Below are 20,206 nucleotides of genomic sequence, written 5' to 3'. Positions count from 1 at the left end.
TATAGTTCCGTAGGTCAAACAGCTAAGTCAAGAGGTCGGCAAGACTGTGTGTGTTCCTTTTGGAGACTCTGGGGAAGAATCTGTTTCCTGGCTTTTTCCAGCTTCTAGAAGCTGCCTGCTTTCCTTGGCTTACGACGCCCTCCTCAAAGCCATCATTGCAGTGTCTTCAAAACCCTCCAACCTCTCCTTTCTGTAGTTATATACTTCCTTCTCTGACTCTGATCTTCCTGCCTCTCTCTTATGAGGACTTTGTCATTACAGTGGACCCACCAGATGGTCCAGGATAATCTCCCCATCTCAAACCCCTTAACTTAATCCATCTGCAAAGTCCCTTTTGCTAGGTAAGGTATTGTGTTCACAAGTTCTGGGGACAAGGATGTGACCGTCTTTGAGGGGCCAAGGCCTGAGCATTTTGGTTTGGTTGACACTCTGGCTAGGCCCATGGCCCCTCTGTGGATGCTGCTTTGGTGTGGCACGAAGGCTGCCCCCAGAACGATGATACCTCCATTATACCCATCCTCCTGGGTTCACTGGGGAGCCCAGCAGTCCTCCCCCAGACCCCCTGCCTTGCTTCACTCTAGGATGCTCATTTCACATGCACTTTTACCTACCCAGTGAATCGAACATGACTGATCCCCTCAGAGCATTCATGGAACTCTAAGGAGCCTATAGCCTTGCCCCTCCAGTGTGGTCCATGGTCCAGCAGCCTCTTCATCATCTGGGGACTTTGAGAAATGCAAATCTCAGGCCTGGTTCCAGACCTACTGGATCAGGAACTCTGTGGTGGGCTTGGGAAACTAGGAATGTTGCAGTTTGAGAAGAGTGGGCCTCAAGGGTTCCCCATTCATCTACGGCTAATTGTGGTGTCCCTGAACAGATCTGCTTGGGAAGAAGGGCAGGTCTCTGGGCCAAGATAACCTCAGTGCCTCTTCTCAGCAGTCACTTTTACCACTGATTCTTTCCTGTACGGAACTCAGAAGGCCCATTGCTTTTTCCATAAGAAAATCTTCCAGAGCAGGAAAACCCCTCGAGCCCATATTGACCAGGAACTGAGTGGCTGTGGGGGAAGAAAAGGTATCTGGGAGCCTGAGGGGGCCTGAATCCAAATTCTGGCTGTTTTTCTGTTCTCAAGCCATGTGACCCATTGGATCCTGCCCTCTCTGAATTTAGGCAAGCAACCCAGTACATCATCCACCCTCCAGTGTTGCAGGGATAGAACGCGATGGGAATGGACATTGTGCTACCCTATCTGGGTACAATAATTAAGACTCCACTGCACTGGGATTTCTTTGTGGAACAACCATGATGTAATGCCACGAGCTCTGAATTTGGAGCCCTAGGATGAGGGCAAGCTACTGAACCACTCTGCATCTCAGTTTCCTTGTAGGTACCAGGGACAAAAGAATAGTGTCCTCTTGTTGTCAGGCTGAAATAAACTAATAAAAGTAAAGTACTTGATGGTGAGTAGGAGCTCAATAAATGTGTATGGAATCAGAGAAAACAATTAACTAAGCAATTTAATAGTATAAACAATGGTGTCAGGGGAGATATTTGATATACTCAGGAGAACAAACTTGCCCAGTATGTTAGCAGCCTCTATTTGTTTTACCAACAATTCATGTTCTAATTATGAGTGAGTCATCTATTTGTTAGCACAGGCCTGAGCTGGATCTCAATTTGGCAGCATTTCCTTAGCCAGTACTAAAGTTACCAAAGTCCTTGAAAGAATGAAAATGGTAATTTAGCTCAGGTTATAGCTGAATTAAAACTTTCCCACAACTCCTGAACAGATTCCCCTTCGCAGCTCTGCATCTCTCCAGCTGTTTGGCTGATGGAACAGGAGGTACAAGTCCATCACGGAGCCCATGCTCTTAGCAACGATCCTTCCCTTCTCTGACTTTCAGGCCTTGGAATCCAGAAGACTTCCCATACTAATTTGCAGTGACAGAAACCATGAGTTGAGACTTGAATGACCGTGAGGCACACACTCCATGGAGGGGTTTGTTCTAGCCAGTATCTCTGATTAGATGTGTTGGCAGAATGGTATCATAGAAAAGAACACTGGATTTGGAGCTGGACTGGCCTGTGCTGCCCCCAGTCTGTGTCTCTGTACCTTCCTGAGCCTTGCTTTCCTCATCTGTAAGATGGGTTCCATAACACCCATTGGATTCTGGTGAAGCTGATGTGATTGTTTACCTAACAGGTGTCTTATACGAATTCTAGGCTCTCACATACCTGGTCCCACTTCCTATATGAGGGGCAGCTCCTTGCAGGTCCTGTCACCCTGATGAAGCACACTAACCTTTACAAGCCTATTTACCGGAAACGGAGAGAATTTATGGTTGTCTCTGTGGCCCAGTGCCTGGCACACAATAGCCTCTGAATGAGCACTGGTTGATTGAAACTCTGAGTACCCGATCCAAGCAAATCACTCAGGAGAATCAAAGCAACTGATGCATGAAGCAAAGAGCCTAGTAACTCTTCCAGCCCTTCTCAATTGGGCAGACATCTGACTGATACCTTCCTGGCCAGCCACAGTGGCCTCCAAATAGCCACTATCAGAACCAGCCTGACGCTGGTCAATTTGGATATCTACAGACCCAAGAAGAGTTTACGTTTGATTCCCTAAACTAATTCCCCCAAAGTCAAATAACTGGTGCAAGTCTTTTCATATTCCTTGCATAAATATCTATTTAATCACCGTCCTTTCTCTGGCACTTCAATAACTTGTATATTTCCCCCTTAATCACTGTTTCAGCTCTGCGAAAAGAAATGACTGGCTGAAGAGCTCGGGCCATCTGTAGTAGTTAAGCCCTATTTTCCCCTGACTACTTACTTGGGCCGAGGACTTTTTAGCCGAATCCTATTGGTCATTTAGCTCATGCCCTCTTTTCAGAGCAGATCCCGAGGCCAGAGTTGCATGGCTGGGCAGGGCAGAGCTGAGGCTGGATTGGTCTTCCCAGCACCCTCCCCGACACCCACCAATGCTGCTCCTTCCTCACCCAGCTGTGCGGCAGTGCATCCAGCTGGTCAGCAGTGCATTCAGCTGCACACACCTTTGCAGCCTTGAGATGTGGATTCACCTTCGCCACCTGTTGGTTCTGTGACTTTGGGCAGACTACAGACTGTCCCTGAGCTGCATCCCCCAAATGCATCCATTTGTAAAATGGATAATCACACAACCTTTCAGGCTATCCGGAGAATTGACATGGCCTGAAACATGCCCCGGACGGGTCTGGCACAACAGCCGCTCAGTGCTGTTTGCTCTTGTCCTTCTCTCGAAGCGCTCACTGCAAGTAATGATAATGGAAGTAGCTCACATTTATTGAGTCTTTCATTGCTGCCAGAAAATGTTCTACACCCTTTACACGTATTAGCTTCTTTATCCCTCTTCCTCTAAAGGCAAAAGTACCCTTCTTGCCTCCCTAAAGACATCCATCCTCACAGCTACTGGACTTCCTGAGCTAGCACCATGTAAGCAGAATGTGCTGACCTCAAACAATATGCTGCTGATATGATTTCTTGTTTTCTGTCACTGGCTCCTACTAGCCAGCCTGCTTGCTGTGACGAAGTGTGATTAACCCAAGTGCTGTGTCTGTGTCTTTAACATATGACCAGTTCAGAATCTGGGCTCCAGGCTGACCCCTGCAAATGGCAGCCAAGAACAGGAGGAATGACCTCTGCTGGAGTTAGGAATGGGGGTGGCAGCCGGGGAGGGGGGTTGCTGGGACACAGGTGAGGTCTCCTTTCACAGCATAACAGCCAGTATAAAAGAAGTCAGAGCTCTTGCTAACCAGTTTAAAAACTCAGTTTGGCTTCCAAGTGTCCATCAGTTTGTTGCTTTGCCATCCTCCAATCCACCCCACCTCCATACATTCAGCCCTAATCTCCAGCTACCTTGAACTACTCTCAGGGCCTAAAAGCCCGTGTTCAGTCTCATTGTTCCAGGCCTCTGTACTGATTTGCACATGCTCTCCCCTCCCCCAAAGTCTACTTCCCCTCCTTCTGTGGACCTGGGGGCCCCTCTGAGCCCATACTCCTGGCAACTGTTCACCTACCTCCTTCCTCAACAGTCCTGCAGCGCACCTAGATTTACTTAATTTTACATGCCCAGCAGCTTGTAGACAGCTTAACATAGAGTTGACACTCAATAGACACTGACTGAATGAGAAATGAACCAGGAAATGAGCGTATCCCCACTTAGGTAAGTGGTCATGATAAGATAGGGTAATTATATTGCTAATAATTAATCACTGCTACCACCACATGAAAAGATTATTTCCCTGTAGACCCCTTTCTCCAGTTACAACAACAGTTCTTGAATATCGAGCACCTACTGCTGTCCAGGTGTGGGCGGGTCAACAAAACATGCATGCTATCCGCATCCTAGCTCTCCGAGGCTTGGAGAGCCACCTGCCTGCCCAAAGTTAGTAAGGGGCAGAGCCAAGGTCCCAAGCCAGGTCTGCCTGACACTGTGCCCTGAACCACGTCTCCTCCCAGAGAGGGTGTACTGCTCCTTGTTCTTACATTGGACCCTGGTGGCCCTGTCTCCCAGTCAGGCCCTTTTCCGAGGCCCCAGTGCCTGGAGAGATGGGCCTCATGGTTCTGCATCCTGCCCAGTTATTGGGAAGGCTACTTTCCCCGGCCCCCTGGAAAACCCGGAAGGGCCGGGCTGCACAGAGTCTGAGGTCCAGGGCTGATGCCAGGGAGACAACAAGGGCATTCAGAAGCAGGAGCTGCTTTGTCTGAGTGCTGAGTGATTGATCCCTGCCCAGCCGCAACACACACACAGAGGAGCTGCAAGGAACCCCATCCCGAGTGGGCCTGGTCAGTGAAACCGAGGAGATGCCTCTCCACAGTGCTCTTCTCCCCGCTCCTGAGTCTGTCTCCAGTCCATGAGTGAGACCTTGGGGACAGCAGCACATTCCCACAAGGGTCCCTGAAGCCCCCTCCTCACCAGTTACACTAGTTCTCTTAGGGCCTGGGAAGCACAGGAGTCTGGGGAGTGCTTAGCATCCTGCTCCTCCTTTGTCCCTAAAAGGAATACATGTCCCAAACTTGTCTGGGCATTTATTCATTAGAAATGCACTCCACTAATTTTTCCTGGAAAAATTAAGGCAAGAGTCTTTGAGTGGGTGGCTCAGGACAATAGGAAGCCCTGGGGGGACCTGGTGAAGACATTCATTCCCCAGACTCTTCCTAAACTCAGAGTCAGGCTCTGTGCTAGGCGGAGAGACATCAGGGAGACCAGACATGATTCCTGCCTGGGTCTGGAGCGGGAGACAGACTCAGGCCAGTAGAAGTGGTGACACATACACATGCGAGGACTGCCACCTAAACGGTGGTAGGGGGCTGGACAGAGAAAGACACCCTTGTCCAGTAATGAGGGGAGACGAGAGGGGTGATCAGGAAACATCCCTAGGGCTGGGTATTGAAGGAAGAGTTGGTGTCCCCAGGTTGACAAGGCACTGGGTAGGAGATGGTGGAGGAGGGCAGAGAGCAAGGCAGAGAGTCTTGCAGAGTGGGGTCCAGAGGTTGTAGGCTGTTCTGTGGAGCCTGAGTCAGTGGTATGAGAGAAGGCACGGCGAGGGAGAGGGCGGGGACTGAGTGCAGGGCCTGGGGAATCGACCTCATCCTGAGGACAGGTGAGCCATTCAGGGGTTTAAGGAGCAGGATGACGTGCTCAGAGTGGAGCTTTAGAAAGATTATTGTGGCTACAGTGCAGAGGCTGGATGCAGAGCAGAGAGAGCACTGAGCTGGAAGCCAAAGGCCAGTCTGGAGGCCAATACCACTTACAGGCAACATTTCTCTGCGGGTCCAGCAAAGTTTTAAGAGCTCCCCACCCCATACACACGCACACACACACAACTAACGTGGTATATCTACTATTGTTATGTCCACTAGATGGAGCAGGAAAGGAAGAACAGAGAGATTAAGTCACTTGTCCAGGGGTGCACAGTAAGTGGTAGTCTCAGCCTCTGAACCACCCACACAGCTTGAGCATTCACGCTCTTAACCGCCACATGAGCACTGCTCCATCGAAGATGATGAAGGCTTGAGACAGAGTAGCATGGCTAGACAAAAGTATTCCTGATGGGGCCACCCTGTATTTGGGGCTCCCCTGAAACAGTGTTTGGCTTCCACAGATAGAGGGGTAGAGCCTTTAATTCTGAGGTCCTTGGAAAAAAACGACCACATGAAATAAATGTTCAGGGGCTGGAAGCTTCCAGGAGAAGGCAGCAATAGGAAGCCAGCAGCGGGCAACTGAGTCCCTGGGAACACATGCCTTGGGAAATGAAGGTCATATTTCTCCCGAGTATGGTTGGGTGCGTGTCTGCAGACTCTCCCAAAGCAGGAAAGCAGGGAACGTGGAGGGGGAACAAGTGTCTGCACGGTGGGAAGGACCATGCTTTCTTCAATCCATGGCCATACCTGCAGCTGCTGGGGAGGCTGAGGTCAGGCAGCTCCTGACGGTGCTGTGTGCTTCTAGACAGAGCTGAGTTAGGCCCTGGTCACATGTGGCCAAGGACATGACCACCTAGACCCCTGGGGCAGCTTCAGGTTCAACTCTCCCAGCCATGTTTCTAGGAGAGATGAGATTTGGTGGGTGTGGAGGTGGGGGGAGCAACAGTCCTACCCAGGGGTCCTCTGATAGAAGAGAGGCCCAGGGTCAGAGAGGAAGGTTACCTGTGGCTTCTATAAAATGGACTTGATGGTATGTGGAGTTGGACTTCGAACTTGCTGGCTCTGAGCTTTGGGCAGTGTTTTAGAGCCTCTTCTTTGACATGGGAACAAAACTCATTCTAATGCAGGGATGGGGTGAATGTCCGAGGTGAATACTGGCTGTTAGCGTGCAATTCTGTACACTTGATAAAGTTTCAGATGCGCAGAATTGTATTTGCTGGGCCATGTTGTTTAACTTGGAGCTGAAGCTGCAGATACTTGAATGCACATCGAACTTCAGTATAACTCTAGGGCCTACTAGTTAGTAGTTGGACAAAAAGAAAAATAACCCCAATAAACAAAAAAAGCATCAGTATCCTCATTCCTTCATCTTCATGGAACTCAGAATTACTGAAGTTTGAGAGAAGTCACTTAGTAGCAAAGGTTTATGGTAACCTCTTGACTGCTAAGGTAGGGGCAGTCACCAGGCAGATATTCTTTGAAGGCAAAATGAAAAAAAAATCCCAGAAAACAATAATTCCAGGTTGTTCTACAAACAGGCTGGACGCAAAGCAAGGAGGGTAATATTGAAGCCAGGGTCACCTATCTAGTCAGGGACTAGCCCAATCAGCCAATCGAGTGCCTGGCCTGATGCACCAACACCTGTCGGGATGGTGTCATTGCTTCACCGCCCCAGGAAGAGCTTTGTCAGAAACGAAACTGTCAGGAGTGATGCCTTTGGGCTGGTCAAATCACCATCACAGCACTGCAAATAAGCACACACCCCAACATTCCCTTCGTGAGTGGAAAAGCCCAGAGCCACCTAAGAGACATTTATATACAAACTACAGGACAGGCTCGCTCCATGCTGGAACTTGGCACCCAAACTCCCCCTAGACAAGCAGCGCAAGGCAGATACCTTCTGCCTGGCAGTTGTGTTATCCAGATACACAGTGTGGGGGAAATGAGCAGAGCAAATGGCTTACAAGCTCTAAGCACAGCTTCTCCAGGCCCTGGCTGTTCCATTAATACCTCCGCCTCTCTGCTTTCTCCACTGCAGGCGGAGTTGGTTCCTCTAGACTGGAAGACCCACACTCACACCTGGTGGGGGCAGGAGCCCTGCCAGTGCCCACCACTATTCAATTCCTTTGGATACTTAAGACACAAACAATTTTTAAAAGTAGCAGAAGGGACTGCTGCCTCCCCCGCCAAGCCAACTACAGCTTCAGTATTAATATTTAATGAATATTCTGGGAGTTTCCCCTACAGTCCTCCTGGGCAGGAAGGGTATTGGAACTCTGAAGCCATAGCTCTTAGAGTGGTAAGCTTGCTTTAAGGCTTCTGCATGTGTCTCCTGATGGCCCAGTTTTGAAGAGCTTCCTAGTAGTTTTCCCAGAGACAACAAGCCCACACTTAAGGCATGCTTCCCTCTCCTCCCATTCCTGCAACCCAAATACAGGGCAGTGGCCTGGAGTCCTGTGGACCTGGGTGGGTGGGGGGCGAGGCTCTGGAGAAGGAGGCCTAGTATTTCTCAGCAGCAGCCCAAAGGAGCAGAGCTGAGGGCTTGGGGGTTGATACTGGAAGGAGAGAGGCAGGGACACAGAGGGGGTGAGTCCTCCTACAGTTGTGTTGAACTTCCCACAATCTGCAGGAGAAGGCCCGGGGATCCAAGAGTGGATCCTGGAATGATGTGATCGCAAGTGGCCTGGTGTCCAGGTCCCCCACCCCCACCGGGGGATGGGGACCTTTTGGATGTAGAGAGTCGGGGAGTAGAGGGAGCAGGTTCACGCAGAGGGCAACTCACGGAGGAGAAGTTGTGCGGACCGCAGAGCTCGCCGCGGTACTTGCAGGACAGCAGCATGTCCTCGAGCTGGTGGCCCAGGCGGTCCATGAAGGCGGCGCTGATGCCCTCGAAGTGGCGCGGCGGCAGGAAGAGGCGGAAGTCGGCCAGCTTGCGGAACCACTGGCGGCGTGGCTCGTCGCCCCTCAGCAGCTCGCTGACCAGCGGGCGCGCCGTGCGGTTGGGCAGCAGCAGCCCCAGCCAGTGTCCGGCATAGTAAAGGTCCCCCTTGGAGAGGCGCGGGAAGCGAAGCGGGTTGTTGTTGCACACGGTGACGGCGGGGAAGGGCAGCTGGCGACTCCACTCGCGGTGCACCCGCGTGTGCGACGGGAAGCTGAGCCAGTACAGCAGGCGGTTTGAGGACCAAGACAGCAGTAAGCCGAGGGACGTGCAGAAGGCCAGCACCCACAGAGCCCGCCGCTGGAAGGAGCCCCCCGCCGCCGCGCGCCCGGCGCACATGTGCCGCAGCCCGTGCAGTTTAGCGCGGCTCAGCGACGGCCGCCCCCTGCGGGCGACCCCTGGCCCCTGCAGCGCCGGCTCCCGCACGCCGCCCCTGCCACCCCCGGGCTGCCCGGCCGCCGCCACCGGCGCCGGCTCCTCTCGAGCCATGCGGAAGCGTCCCGGGCCGGTGAGCGCGGCCGGGCGCAGCCCGGCTCCTCCGCTCCGGCTCATTCATTCAGCCCGCGGCTGGCGGCAGCGGCAGCAGCCCCGGCCGGGCGGAGCCGCCATGGGAGTCCGCAGCAGCAGTGGAAGCAGCAGCAGCCGCGCGCAGCCCGCGCTAGGGAAGCGTGCGCCCGAAAGGAGCTCCGGTGGCGCGGCATGCCCGCCGGGCGCCGCCGCTGCCGTCTCCGCGGGCGCCTGCCCGGGACTGAGCGCCGCCTCGACTCGCCGCCCCTGGCAGTGGCTTCTCTCGAGCGCCTCACAGGCTCTCCTGGCCCCTAGTCTTTCTAAAGGATGCCCGACGCCGGCCACTACCTCAGCATGGAGCCCCACTGGGTGCCGCCTCTCCAGTCTCTGGGTGCTGCGCCCGTCCGCCTTCGTTCTGGACCTCGGGGGACCCTGAACTGAGTCCCCCCTGCTCCGCCTAACCCCAGCTTTTACGCTGGTCCTGGGAGAGCAGCCACTCGGCCACCATGACTGATTTGGACATTCCCAAAGACCCTACCGATTGGGTCAGTAGCCCAGCGGTGCTGGGACACGAGAGAAGTCGCCAGGGAACGAGCGCCCCCAGAGGCGCACCGCGGCCCCGGGCTCGGCGGGTGGGGTGGGTGTGTACTGGGTGAGTGGTCTCTCTGTTGGCTGCTGCCCTCCTTCTCTTCCCTCCGAGACCCTTCTCACTGCTCCTCGGGCTGCACTCCGCCGAGACTGGCTAAGGCTCCCTCAAGTCCCGCGCCCGAGCCTTGCGTTGCAATGTGCCCCCTCTCGCCTGGGGCTGGGGGCTCTCAGGGCGTCCTGCCAGGACTGCTGGCTGCTGGCGGCTGGGCCCCGTCGAGGAGGGCTAGATGGAAGTGTCGTTTCTTCACCCAGCTTTCAGGGGTGCCTCGAATCTCCAGGAAAGCCGGGCCTCGCTGCCCACTGCCTCTTCTCACTGCCCCGGTGACTCTAAGAGCTGGGGACTGCGGAGCCCCGGCTTACAGCTCCCGGGAGTGACCCGAACTGGCTGCTCCGAGCTCCCTTCTCCTCTCGAGATTCCAAGTCCTCGGTGGCAGTGGCGCCAGCTGAGCTCGTCTCCGGATTGCCCGGCCCTCTTCGGGCCCCGGGCGAACTTGGGCAGCGGCCGCGCGGCGTTGGCGCGGCTGGGCTTCAAGCACCTGCTCCTCAGCTCGCTGGCCCCGCGGCTCCAGGCGGGCGGGGTGGCGGTGGCGAGCTCTGTGCGCTCCTGGAGACGCGGTGCTGACGCGCCCGGCTCCTCCTCGCTGCATTTTAATTCCTGGCCACTGTGGCCGCTGCACACCGAGCGGGAAGCCTCTTGTTGGAGCCGGCCGGGTGGGGGATGCTGCACATATGCGCCAGGGTGTGCGGGCTGGTGGGAGAGGTGTGGAGTAGAAACATTGTGTTTACTAGTGAGATGGGCTGTAGAGAGAGTGAGCCACTGAGTAGTGCGGCATTTGAACAAGTGTATGAGTGGGGTGTCGTGCAGAGTGTGGGTAGGATGTGCACGTGTATGTGTGAATAGGCATTTCTGTGCATCTCATGAATGTGAGCTTGTTGGCACATGTACTGTGGCTACTTGAGTGCGTGTGGGATAGTGTCTGATAGTGTGTTTGTTCTCTCTGTGTACATATGTGTGCACTTAGTGGGTGGTATGAATAGATGTGTTGATGTGAGGTGCACAGTAGGTCTCTACCCATACTTTCCAAATACCTGACTCACCGAGGCCTCTCTGGGATACATAACACTTCCAGCCCCATTGCTCCGTGGTATTAAGAAGTTTGCCATTTTCCCGAGATTAGATTTTAATGAGGGGGTGGGCAGGGAGCAGGTGGGAGTAGAGATGGCTGAAGGGATCCTTGGGGTTCAAGGGCGCTAGTGAAGTTGGGGGATTTGGACTTGAAGAAGAGATTTGCCCATTTTGTGATGGTTTATTAGGGGCACTGGGCAGATCTGGTAAAGGAGCGTCCGGTGTCTGGGAGGAGCTGGGGAGGGCTTTCCTGCCCCACTGGCCTGGACTGGCATCCTGTCAGCACGGAAACTCCCTGTCTCTGGTCTCAGGGGAAGAGGACATCTGAGCCCTGCCCCCCACTCTCCCACACACACATGTACACACAACATACACATAAATACAACATACATGCACATAATACACACACAGCTGGAGGTCCTTGTCATTCACCTGGGGTGCAAGCTATTGAAATTGGGCTTCACTGAACTTCTGCTTTGGATTCGGTTCCTTGAAGATGTCTGTTGCTGGCCAGGGGGTGGGGTTCCGAATCTGCCAGTTTAATGGGACCTCTAAGAACAGCTCACACACCAGTGCTCCCAGCCGGGTGCCAGCAGTCCTGGGGGGTGCCATAGTGACACACATCCCAGCCTGGGTGGGGCGGCTGCGTGAGATCAGTGCAGTTACTGATGAAACAGCCAGGGCACACATCTGAGTCTTCCTGCATTGTAACTCTGGGGTGGCACTAAGCTCTGTCTTCTAGAAAACTTTAGGACATTCTATGATGCTTTCCTGGAAATTTTCCTCTTGAAATGTACACAGGCTGCTTTTGGTTGCCCAAGTGTTTTCTCTGCTATGCCTTTTCCTGTGAATTCTTCAGGTGGTCGCTCCTCCAGAGAGAGAAGTCATACCCAGGGGTCCTGACATGAAAATCCAGAGGTGGACTCAGAGGTGGAGAATGGCCCCAAGCAATGACCAATGGCTCCCTTTATAACCCATGTACACAGTGCACTCCCTACACAGCCTGAACACCCCCACTCCTCCCTGACCAGTACTTGGACGAGCTCAGTGAAGTTCAATTCTTCAAATCCCAGCTGAAACACTGCCTCCAAGATAACTGGACTGATGCCTCCACCATAGCCCTTGTTGCAGCACCGTATCATTGCTTACATCCAGGACTTTCTTCTGGACATGAGCCCTTTGAGGACAGGGACTACCTCTCGTTCATGTTTATGTCCCCTACCTCTTAGCACAGTGCCCTGGCATAGTGGCGAAGAAACAAAGGTTGCTTGAATGTTTCTGAGTGCTGGGCACTGAACTGGGCACAGAGACATTCTATTTAATTTCTCACCTAACCCCAGGGGAGGTTGGTGGGGAGGGTTGCCCTCTTTTTACAGTTGTTCAACCAAGGGCTTGGAGAGCGGGAATTGAACTCAGCTCTAACTCATTCCAAAGTCCATGATTTTCCCCTCTCTATCCTGCTTCTTTCAAAAATGACTATGATAAATACATAAAACAATACTACAGTAAGAAATGTAGAACTTCCTAAGCACTAGGTCCTGTTCTAAGTGACTCATACTAAAATGTCGTGTTATAAATGTTTAATCTCCCAAATAATCCTATGGGTAGATGATTATTTTCTCTCCTTCAAGGAGGAGGAATCCTTGACAGCGAGAGGCTGACCTACTCGCCCTGAGCCACACGGCACCTAAGCAGGAGAGCAGCCTCTGATTCCAGGCGGCCTGGATCCACCCCTGTCCTTCTGAAGTGCAACCCATACGATTGCGGGTCTCGGAGCATCTCTGTTCTCAGAGCTACAGTGACAGCTCATAGGAATTAGCTTTCCCATCCTGGCAGACTCACTTGGCCAGAAAAACAAATTCATGAGGCAGTGCATGAGCTGACCCACATAACCCACACCCACCAAGAAATTAGAATTGAGCGTTGTGATTTCCCAATAACAAGCTTTTAAGAACTTCTCCCTTTTCTTGTTTATCTCTGAAACACCTGTCACTCCGCACCTGGCTTGCTGGCGTTCTGTGCAGTGTTTGTGTGCAGTGGCAGAAGGGCCCACAGCCGGCCAGCGCCCATTCTTTTGTGTGACCACCACCATTAATGATAAGCTCTTTCTCCCATAAAATGAGTTTGTTGGGAGGAAGAGGTCCATTGAAATCAATGCGATTTTCTGTTTTTATCATCCAGTTTTAGGAGCTGACACTTTTGTTGGCTTGATTAGGCTTCCCTGAGCCCCCAAAGTTTCTATGTACCCCAAACCCTACTACTCAGGGGGTTGGCACTGGGAAGGGTCTGGGGTGCCACCTAGCCCTGCTCTTGACCTGCTATACAGAAGCCCCTCTGAACACCCCTGCAGTGACAGTCCATCAGCCTTCTCTGAAACACCTGGCAGTGTTTAAAGCTTCTTCCTTTCATCAAATTGGATCTGTCTCCTTGTGAATTTCTCTAATTTCTCCTAATTTACCCATTGGGAGCCACGCGAAATGAGTTTGATTTTTCCCATGAGAGCCCTTCAAAATACTTTATGGAATCAGAGTACTTTAGTGCTGAAAGGAGCTCTAGTGGTCTACCTACCTATCAAAGTCTTAAGGTGGTCTTTTCCCCTCTGGGCTAAATATCCACAGTTCCTTCAAGTGTTTCTTCTGTATGTCCTGGTCTCGGGAAGGGATCTTAGATGTCAACATCCTTAAAATGTGCCCCCCAGCCCTGTGGGGGGTAATCCCACCAAGCCTTTTTACTCTTGACCTGGTTTGCAGTCTCTGATCTTACTTCTGATGTTCATGGGTTCTTATTTGTCCTCCTACCCCTGGGATTTAGTGGAGGTGGCAGTTGGGGAAAGGGAACATTAACAATGATGGGTTCTTGGTGTCCCTGCTTAGAATTCCCTAGTGCACTTTTTTTCAGGACTTGGCTGCTCTGGTGATGAGTCAATACTACTTTCAATATTAAAGTTCATCAGGATGGTGGGACAGGTAGTCTTTTGTGGGTCTGCCTGTGCATCTCATTATCCCTCTTTTTCTTCTTCTCTCTCTTTCTCTTTTTCTGTGTCTGTATTGCTGTCAGCTCTCTGTCACTCTGTCCCTCTCTCTTCTCTCCCTCCCCTTTCTCCTCTCCCCAACCTCTGCCTGACACCTAGCTGTCCTCTCTGATACCTTTTTTGTCCATACTACCAGTGGCCTCTGGGGTCATCGAAGTGGCTGTGGTGTCACAGGTCCTGAGCAAATGACTAGTCATCATGATGAGGTTTCCTGTATTGGTGAAAGAGAGTGAGGACATCTCTCCTGTAGGTTTAGCTCATTGAACACTTCCTGCACCCGTCCCACCAGGGAGTCGGCACTGGAGTTGCTGTTCCAGTCCACCTTTTCACAAGCCTAGTGACTCCTCTGCTTTTCCTCTCACTCCACGGCTTTCTTGTATTACACTTGGCCTCTCTTATTTTTCTCTTCTTAGCTCTTTCTTAGCCTCATCAGGTATTTTTTCCCCTTTTGGTCAACCCCATTTTTCTTGAGTTCAAGCTCTCAGCTACTCATTCTCCACCAGCACTAAATCCCAGGGGTAAGCTGGCGAACAGGGGCCCATGACCACCATATAAAAGATCAGGGGCTGTGAGCACCAGGTCTGGAGTAGAGGGAAGCTAGGCTCACCCTCCCCAGAGCAGGAGGGACTCAGCTGCCTGAGAGGTGGGAGCTGCATAAGGGATCTAATTTAACCCCTTCATTCTGAGGGGAGGAAGCCAAGGTCCAGAGAGGGGAAAGATTTAATCTACACCACTCAGATTGATACTGATAAACACAGAACTAGAATCTAGATTCCAACTCTCGGTTCATTCTCTGCTCACTGTATGAAGTTACTTTTTAAAAAATTTATTTTGCAATCAGTAATGTATCCACATGGTTCAAAAAAGACAAAAGAGTAAAGAATTTAGTAAATTTCTCCTCCCTAGAGGCAACTAATGCTATCAATTTGTTGTCTGATCTAATAGTGGTACTTTATGAATATCTATGCGTGTATACTCTCCATATGTCCCTTTTCTTACACAAATGGTTGCATTCTGTGAATAACGTTTGCTAGAGTAATTGTATTCCATGTTCTTCACACCTTTCCCCCTGTCTTTTCAGTTATTTTATGTTGCCTTCCTCTGACACCTCATTCCAACTTCTGTTATTTTCTTCAATTTCTCATTTCACATTGTCCTGCTCTCCCATCCAAAAAGGACAGTGGGTACTATGACAAGGTGATACACAGAGCTTGGCATTTTATTATCAAATTTTTCATGAACACTTTGATAGACACTCTGATGTGGGAGTTCTCCTGTGGATATTCTCAAACAGCGGCTACTGCAAAGATATTTCTTCTTTGCATTTGAAGAGTATTACATGATGTATTTGCACAATATTTAATTTCTTTGTCACATTTCCTTAGGCTAATTATACCACACACCTGCAATTGAGTACACAGCTCTTGTTGATTTGGGAAGGTGGTCTGAACATGCATTGGTTGGCAGAGAAAGCCAGCTTGGGATTCAGGAGTTTCTGTAACTAATATTTAGAGACAGTAAAACATACCACGGAGAGAACCAGAAGGTATCAGTGCCAAAAGTGAGCTTAATGAGCATGTAATTGAACTTCGAAGAAGAAATTGATGTACACAGTTTAGTGACTTGCCCCGGGTGACTGGGAAGTTGATCTAAGGATGATGATGGTGATGGCAGTGGTGGTGATGGTGATGATAATAATATTTGATAATTGACGTTGACCAAGCACTAACAATGTATCGGGCACTATGCTCAGTTAACAGGCACTAACTTATTTAATCCTCAAAACAAACATAATAGCTCTTCTACACAGGGGGAACCTGAGGCAGAGATTGGATAAGTAGCTTGTCCAATGGCTGGGTTCAAACTCAAGCATTCTGGCTGGAGAGTATAGGGTGTTAATTGAGTTGGTTGCCATCAGCTGAAAGTAGTGTCTGTAGTGGATATGCAACATCTACTCAGATATGGTCCTTGCCTTTACTTACAATCCAGTGGGGGACCTGGGTAAGGAAGTAGATAACTTTAATAATGCATGATACATATATGTCAGAAATGAGCACAGCGTGTTGAAGGGTCCATAGTAGGGTGCTCTCCTTTACGGGTCTGAGAGCTATCACCATCCAGGTTCTCTGTTTTCCTCAGACTTTCTCTGTTCATTTTCACTTTTCACCCTGCTCATGGAGAACTATGTGGCCTCTCCCACAAGGATCAACCTTTGAGCCAAGATCTGAGACCAAAGCAACACCAGCACAGCACAACGTGAGGATGCCTCGATCCTCTCTGTCCACAACATCCACATCTCACATCCTCTTCCTGATGTGAGATTTTGTGTCCCCAGTGGTGTCTTGCTGACCTGTGACATTGCCTTTCTATGTGCAGGCCACCTCAATGTTCTCCTCTCCTAGCATAGCCTTGCCTATCATTGACTTTTTCTGGGTCTAGGCTTGAATAACTGAGTCTTGGTTGTAACTTGGGCTACAAAGTTAGCAGAGTTATGGAGCTTTGCATGCTTTTCTACCCAATTTTCTCTCCCAAATACAAAACAAAACCATCATTAAAATAGTTAAGCACAATAACCTTCTCTAGCACCTACCATCCACTCATATGATGAAAAGGCATCCAGTTAAAATAGGATTTATGAAATATATAACTCAAGGTACAGCTAGGCATTTTATTCACAATTCTTTGATGGTCCCCTTAACTGTTTTCAGTCATGACTTAATCTTGCCTTGGCTCTCACCTCCCCTCTGGGGAGCCTTAACTAACCAGCCCGAATCTGTCTGGCAGGCCAGTCCTCTGCTGTGACTCAGAGATTGAAGGCCAGCTTGATTTGTCAGATGCCTCCACCCAGGCTGCTTGTCTGCTTAGCCCCAGCTTTCCTCTGTCTTAGCCACTAGATGTTTGTTTTCTCTCTTTTTCTTATAAACAACTTGGCTAAACCACTACCACGGATTTCTTGGCTCCTAGTTTATCTTGCCTGTCCACTCACAGAAGGAGAAGAAAGGGAGGGGGTTAGTACATTCTTTTGCAGTGGTGTGACTATCCAAAGAGAAGCCAGGAAGAGAAGGTGGAGCAAGGGAAGGGAAAGGGAGGGGAGGGCAGGGGAGGGCAAGGAAGGGCAGGGGAAGACAGGGAGGGAGAGGAAAGAACAAAAACACAGAACAATCAGGTATGTACCATGTACTACTACTTGCACTTATAATGATTCTTCATGACAACTCTCCCAGGTGGGTAACATTGGTCCTACTTTACAGATGGTGACCTAGGAAACTTTACCTTTCCAATCTTCTTCTCTCTGTTGCAGGTTTAAGCACAGCCTAAACCATAATAACAGCCATGATCACATAATTCAACCATTCGCTGAGTTAGATGTCAGGCACTGGGTGAAGCCTCATCGTCCACATGAAGAAAACGAGGCTCAGAGAGGTGAAATTACTTGTCCAGGGTCACACAGGGTATGTGTCAAGAGCCAGAATCCCAACCCAGGTCTCACTCCAATGTGGTGGAACTTATTAGAAAGGTAAGAAATTGGAAGTTCAGAAAGAGAAAAGACAAAGTGGGTGGCAGCATAATTCAGAGTTGTGCAAAAACCCTTGCGGAGACGAAGGAGGTGAAAACAGAAGCCGGATTCTCAGTGTGCACTGTGCATCTGGAGCTCCATTCTTCCCAGCTTCTGTGGGATGCCATCATGGGCAGAGCTGAAAATATCCATGCCCAGGGGTTGGGAAGAGGGTTAGGGAAGTACCCATAGGTACAAGTGCCAGGCTGAGCTAAGTCAGTTAGAGAAGGCCACACAAACTATTTCTTTTCTCCACATCCAAGTCACCTTACACATTGAGAGTCATCACATGGCCGCAAAGTGAGAACCTGCCTCTACACACCATAGGTTTTCAGCCTGTTCTCCCTTCTCTCCTTCGTTCCTCCCCTATCCTTCCTTCTTCCCCTATCTATCCATCCTTCCTTCCTTTCTTCCTTCCTTCCACCTTGCTTTCTCCTTTCTAATCAATACTCACTTAGCCCAACAGTGCTTAAGTCAACCCATTCAATATTTCTCAGCAGCCTATAGCACTGACACACAACATTAGATTTGAAACAGTTCTCTGAAAGTGCTTGGAGTTATAAAGGCAAGTTTATAAGCTTAATGTGTAATAAGAGCGTGAAACACTTCATACCCTTGACCTTGTAATCGTACACCTTAGTAGGTTCCCCAAGGAAATAAGCCAAAAGCAAAGAAAAAGTACAAAGGTATTCTCAGTGAGGCTTTTCATGATAGAGAGGGAAAAAAGAGAGAAACAAAATAAATTAAATACAGTTCACATGCCCAACACTAGGGGAATGGCCTAGCAGAATGATTGTGGTGGTGATACTGTTATTGGAAAACAGTCAAGAACAGGACAAGGATGCCAGTGTGTTGAGTTACGTACAAAATAACACTGAGTAAAGAGTAAGTACAAAGGCACACCGGCCTGATCACCTCTTTGCATATGAATGATGGCCAGAGGAGAATTAGGAGAGACAGGGTTTACTAGCAAAAGGTTAAGCCAAGCTTGGAAAGCAGGCACGTTGGAAGCAGAAGGCATGCTGTCTCTATGAAGTGGTATTACCGGATTGTGGGCCACTGCAACCCTGGACCTCTTGGCCAACCTCTCCATCCTCCTCACATTGGCACTGCCCACCAAACGATGACTGTGAGCCACAGATGTTGCCCTGACGTGACTGACTACAGTCACCTGAACCATGCCTACTCAACCATGTTCCTTTTGGCTTCAGATTCTTGGATTCCCATTGCTCTGCAATATCAGGCTCTGTCAGGATCCCCGGGGTCAATCCCTCCATCTCTCAGCAATGACTCACCGGATAGATGATCTGTGACTGAGCAGTGACCCACAATGGCAACTGACTCAGAGGCTAAACTGTCCCCAATAAAAGGAAATTATTATTTGCCTCTGAGGTGTTGTTTTCCTTGTGTCCTTTCCGCTTGCTACATCTCCCAGTCTCTGCCTGGAAAGCTTCCTCTGACTTAAAATTACATTATTGACTGGAAGACTTGGATTGGTGCACTTGACCCTGGATGGACCCCAACAGGATGAAGGACCTGAGCAATTCCCCTAACTGCAACCATGCTTCCCTCTTTAACTATAGCTGGAACAGCCCTTGGTCTTTGCATCCATAATATTCTTCTTTCCAGTTTAGAGGTAGTGTAAGGAGGTAAGGAAAAATACCATTTGAGCAGTCACAATAAATGTCACAAGATCAACAACAAGAATAATAATAGCCTTAATTAATTGAGGATAGCAATGTGGCAGGCAAGCTAGGAACTTTGCATGCACTATCTCATTTAGTCCTCAGTAAACCTAATGAAGTACATGCTATTCTTTCTATTTGTGCCAAGGAGGAATCTGAGGCTGAGAGATAGCAAGTGGATTATTTAAGTTCAAACTTCAGGTTTTGCTAATGTCAAATTCTCTCTCCCTGCACACTCATTATTTGCTGCCAGAAACTAAAGATATCGTTGCATAGTTTCAGCATGAGTGAGCCCTCGTCTTTTCACGGAGCCTGCTTCCTCTTTGTGTAGAATCCTGATAACATACTGTGCTGTTTGTTTTTCAGGCTTTCGACAGAATAGAAATAATGTATGTTATGATGAGAAAAAGTAGGCTTATGGTTCAAGAGCACCGATAGAAAGAATGTACAGCCAACAACAAAGGAGAAGACAAAAAGAATAAAAAATAAAAATAGATAAAAAGACTAAAACATGATGCTATTTAATACTGCGCAAATTCCACACATTTTGGAAAAAAGTCCTGACATCTTTTAGCCCAAAAGAACAGGTGGAACTGGCCATGATGGCCTCGCGTCACCCAGATCACATTTTGTTCTGTACAATTTGCATAAGAATATAGGAAAGGATGGGATATATTTCAGAAGGTGTTTTAGCCAAACAATTCAATTAAAAAAAAACTTGGTGCTTAAAGGGATCTATAAATCTTGGACACATTGGCTATTCAGGAAAATGACTGACTTCTTTGAGAGAGAGAGTCCGAATAACAAAGATTTTACTCCCTCATTGGTCCATTGTTTCAGCCAAAACTTTCTCTGCTGTCAGTTTCTTTGATGGCCACACAGGGATCTGGTGCCAGGCTTCATATCCCCAATTCATTCCCTTGTTGCCAGCTGGTCTTATGTTGTGGGCATTTAGTTATTCTATAGAAGAGAGTTTAGTGGCATTTAAATGTTCCTATCATTTTTCTGCTTCTTAAACTAAACGCAACCA

At 49.7% G+C, this 20,206-nt stretch overlaps 1 protein-coding gene across 3 annotated transcripts in view; it reads right to left on the bottom strand.

Moving 5' to 3' along the window:
• The window catches only part of ASIC2 (acid sensing ion channel subunit 2), a 925,293-nt gene that overhangs the window by 224,193 nt on the left and 680,894 nt on the right, over positions 1 to 20,206 (bottom strand). For 2 of the 3 annotated variants that reach the window (XM_037128069.2, XM_037128071.2), the window contains exon 1: positions 8,468 to 9,264. The exons of the other annotated variant lie outside the window; for it this stretch is intronic. In XM_037128069.2, the coding sequence (XP_036983964.1) occupies positions 8,468 to 9,175 (708 nt within the window). In that variant the 5' untranslated portion in view covers positions 9,176 to 9,264. Of the gene's footprint in view, positions 1 to 8,467; positions 9,265 to 20,206 lie in introns of those variants that run through there. 3 annotated transcript variants of the gene reach the window in all.

Source organism: Artibeus jamaicensis, unplaced genomic scaffold (genome assembly GCF_021234435.1).
Source record: "Artibeus jamaicensis isolate MK-2021 breed Jamaican fruit bat unplaced genomic scaffold, CSHL_Jam_final contig_1998, whole genome shotgun sequence".
Lineage (NCBI taxonomy): Eukaryota > Metazoa > Chordata > Mammalia > Chiroptera > Phyllostomidae > Artibeus > Artibeus jamaicensis.
This window is presented reverse-complemented; position numbering and strand designations above follow the sequence as displayed.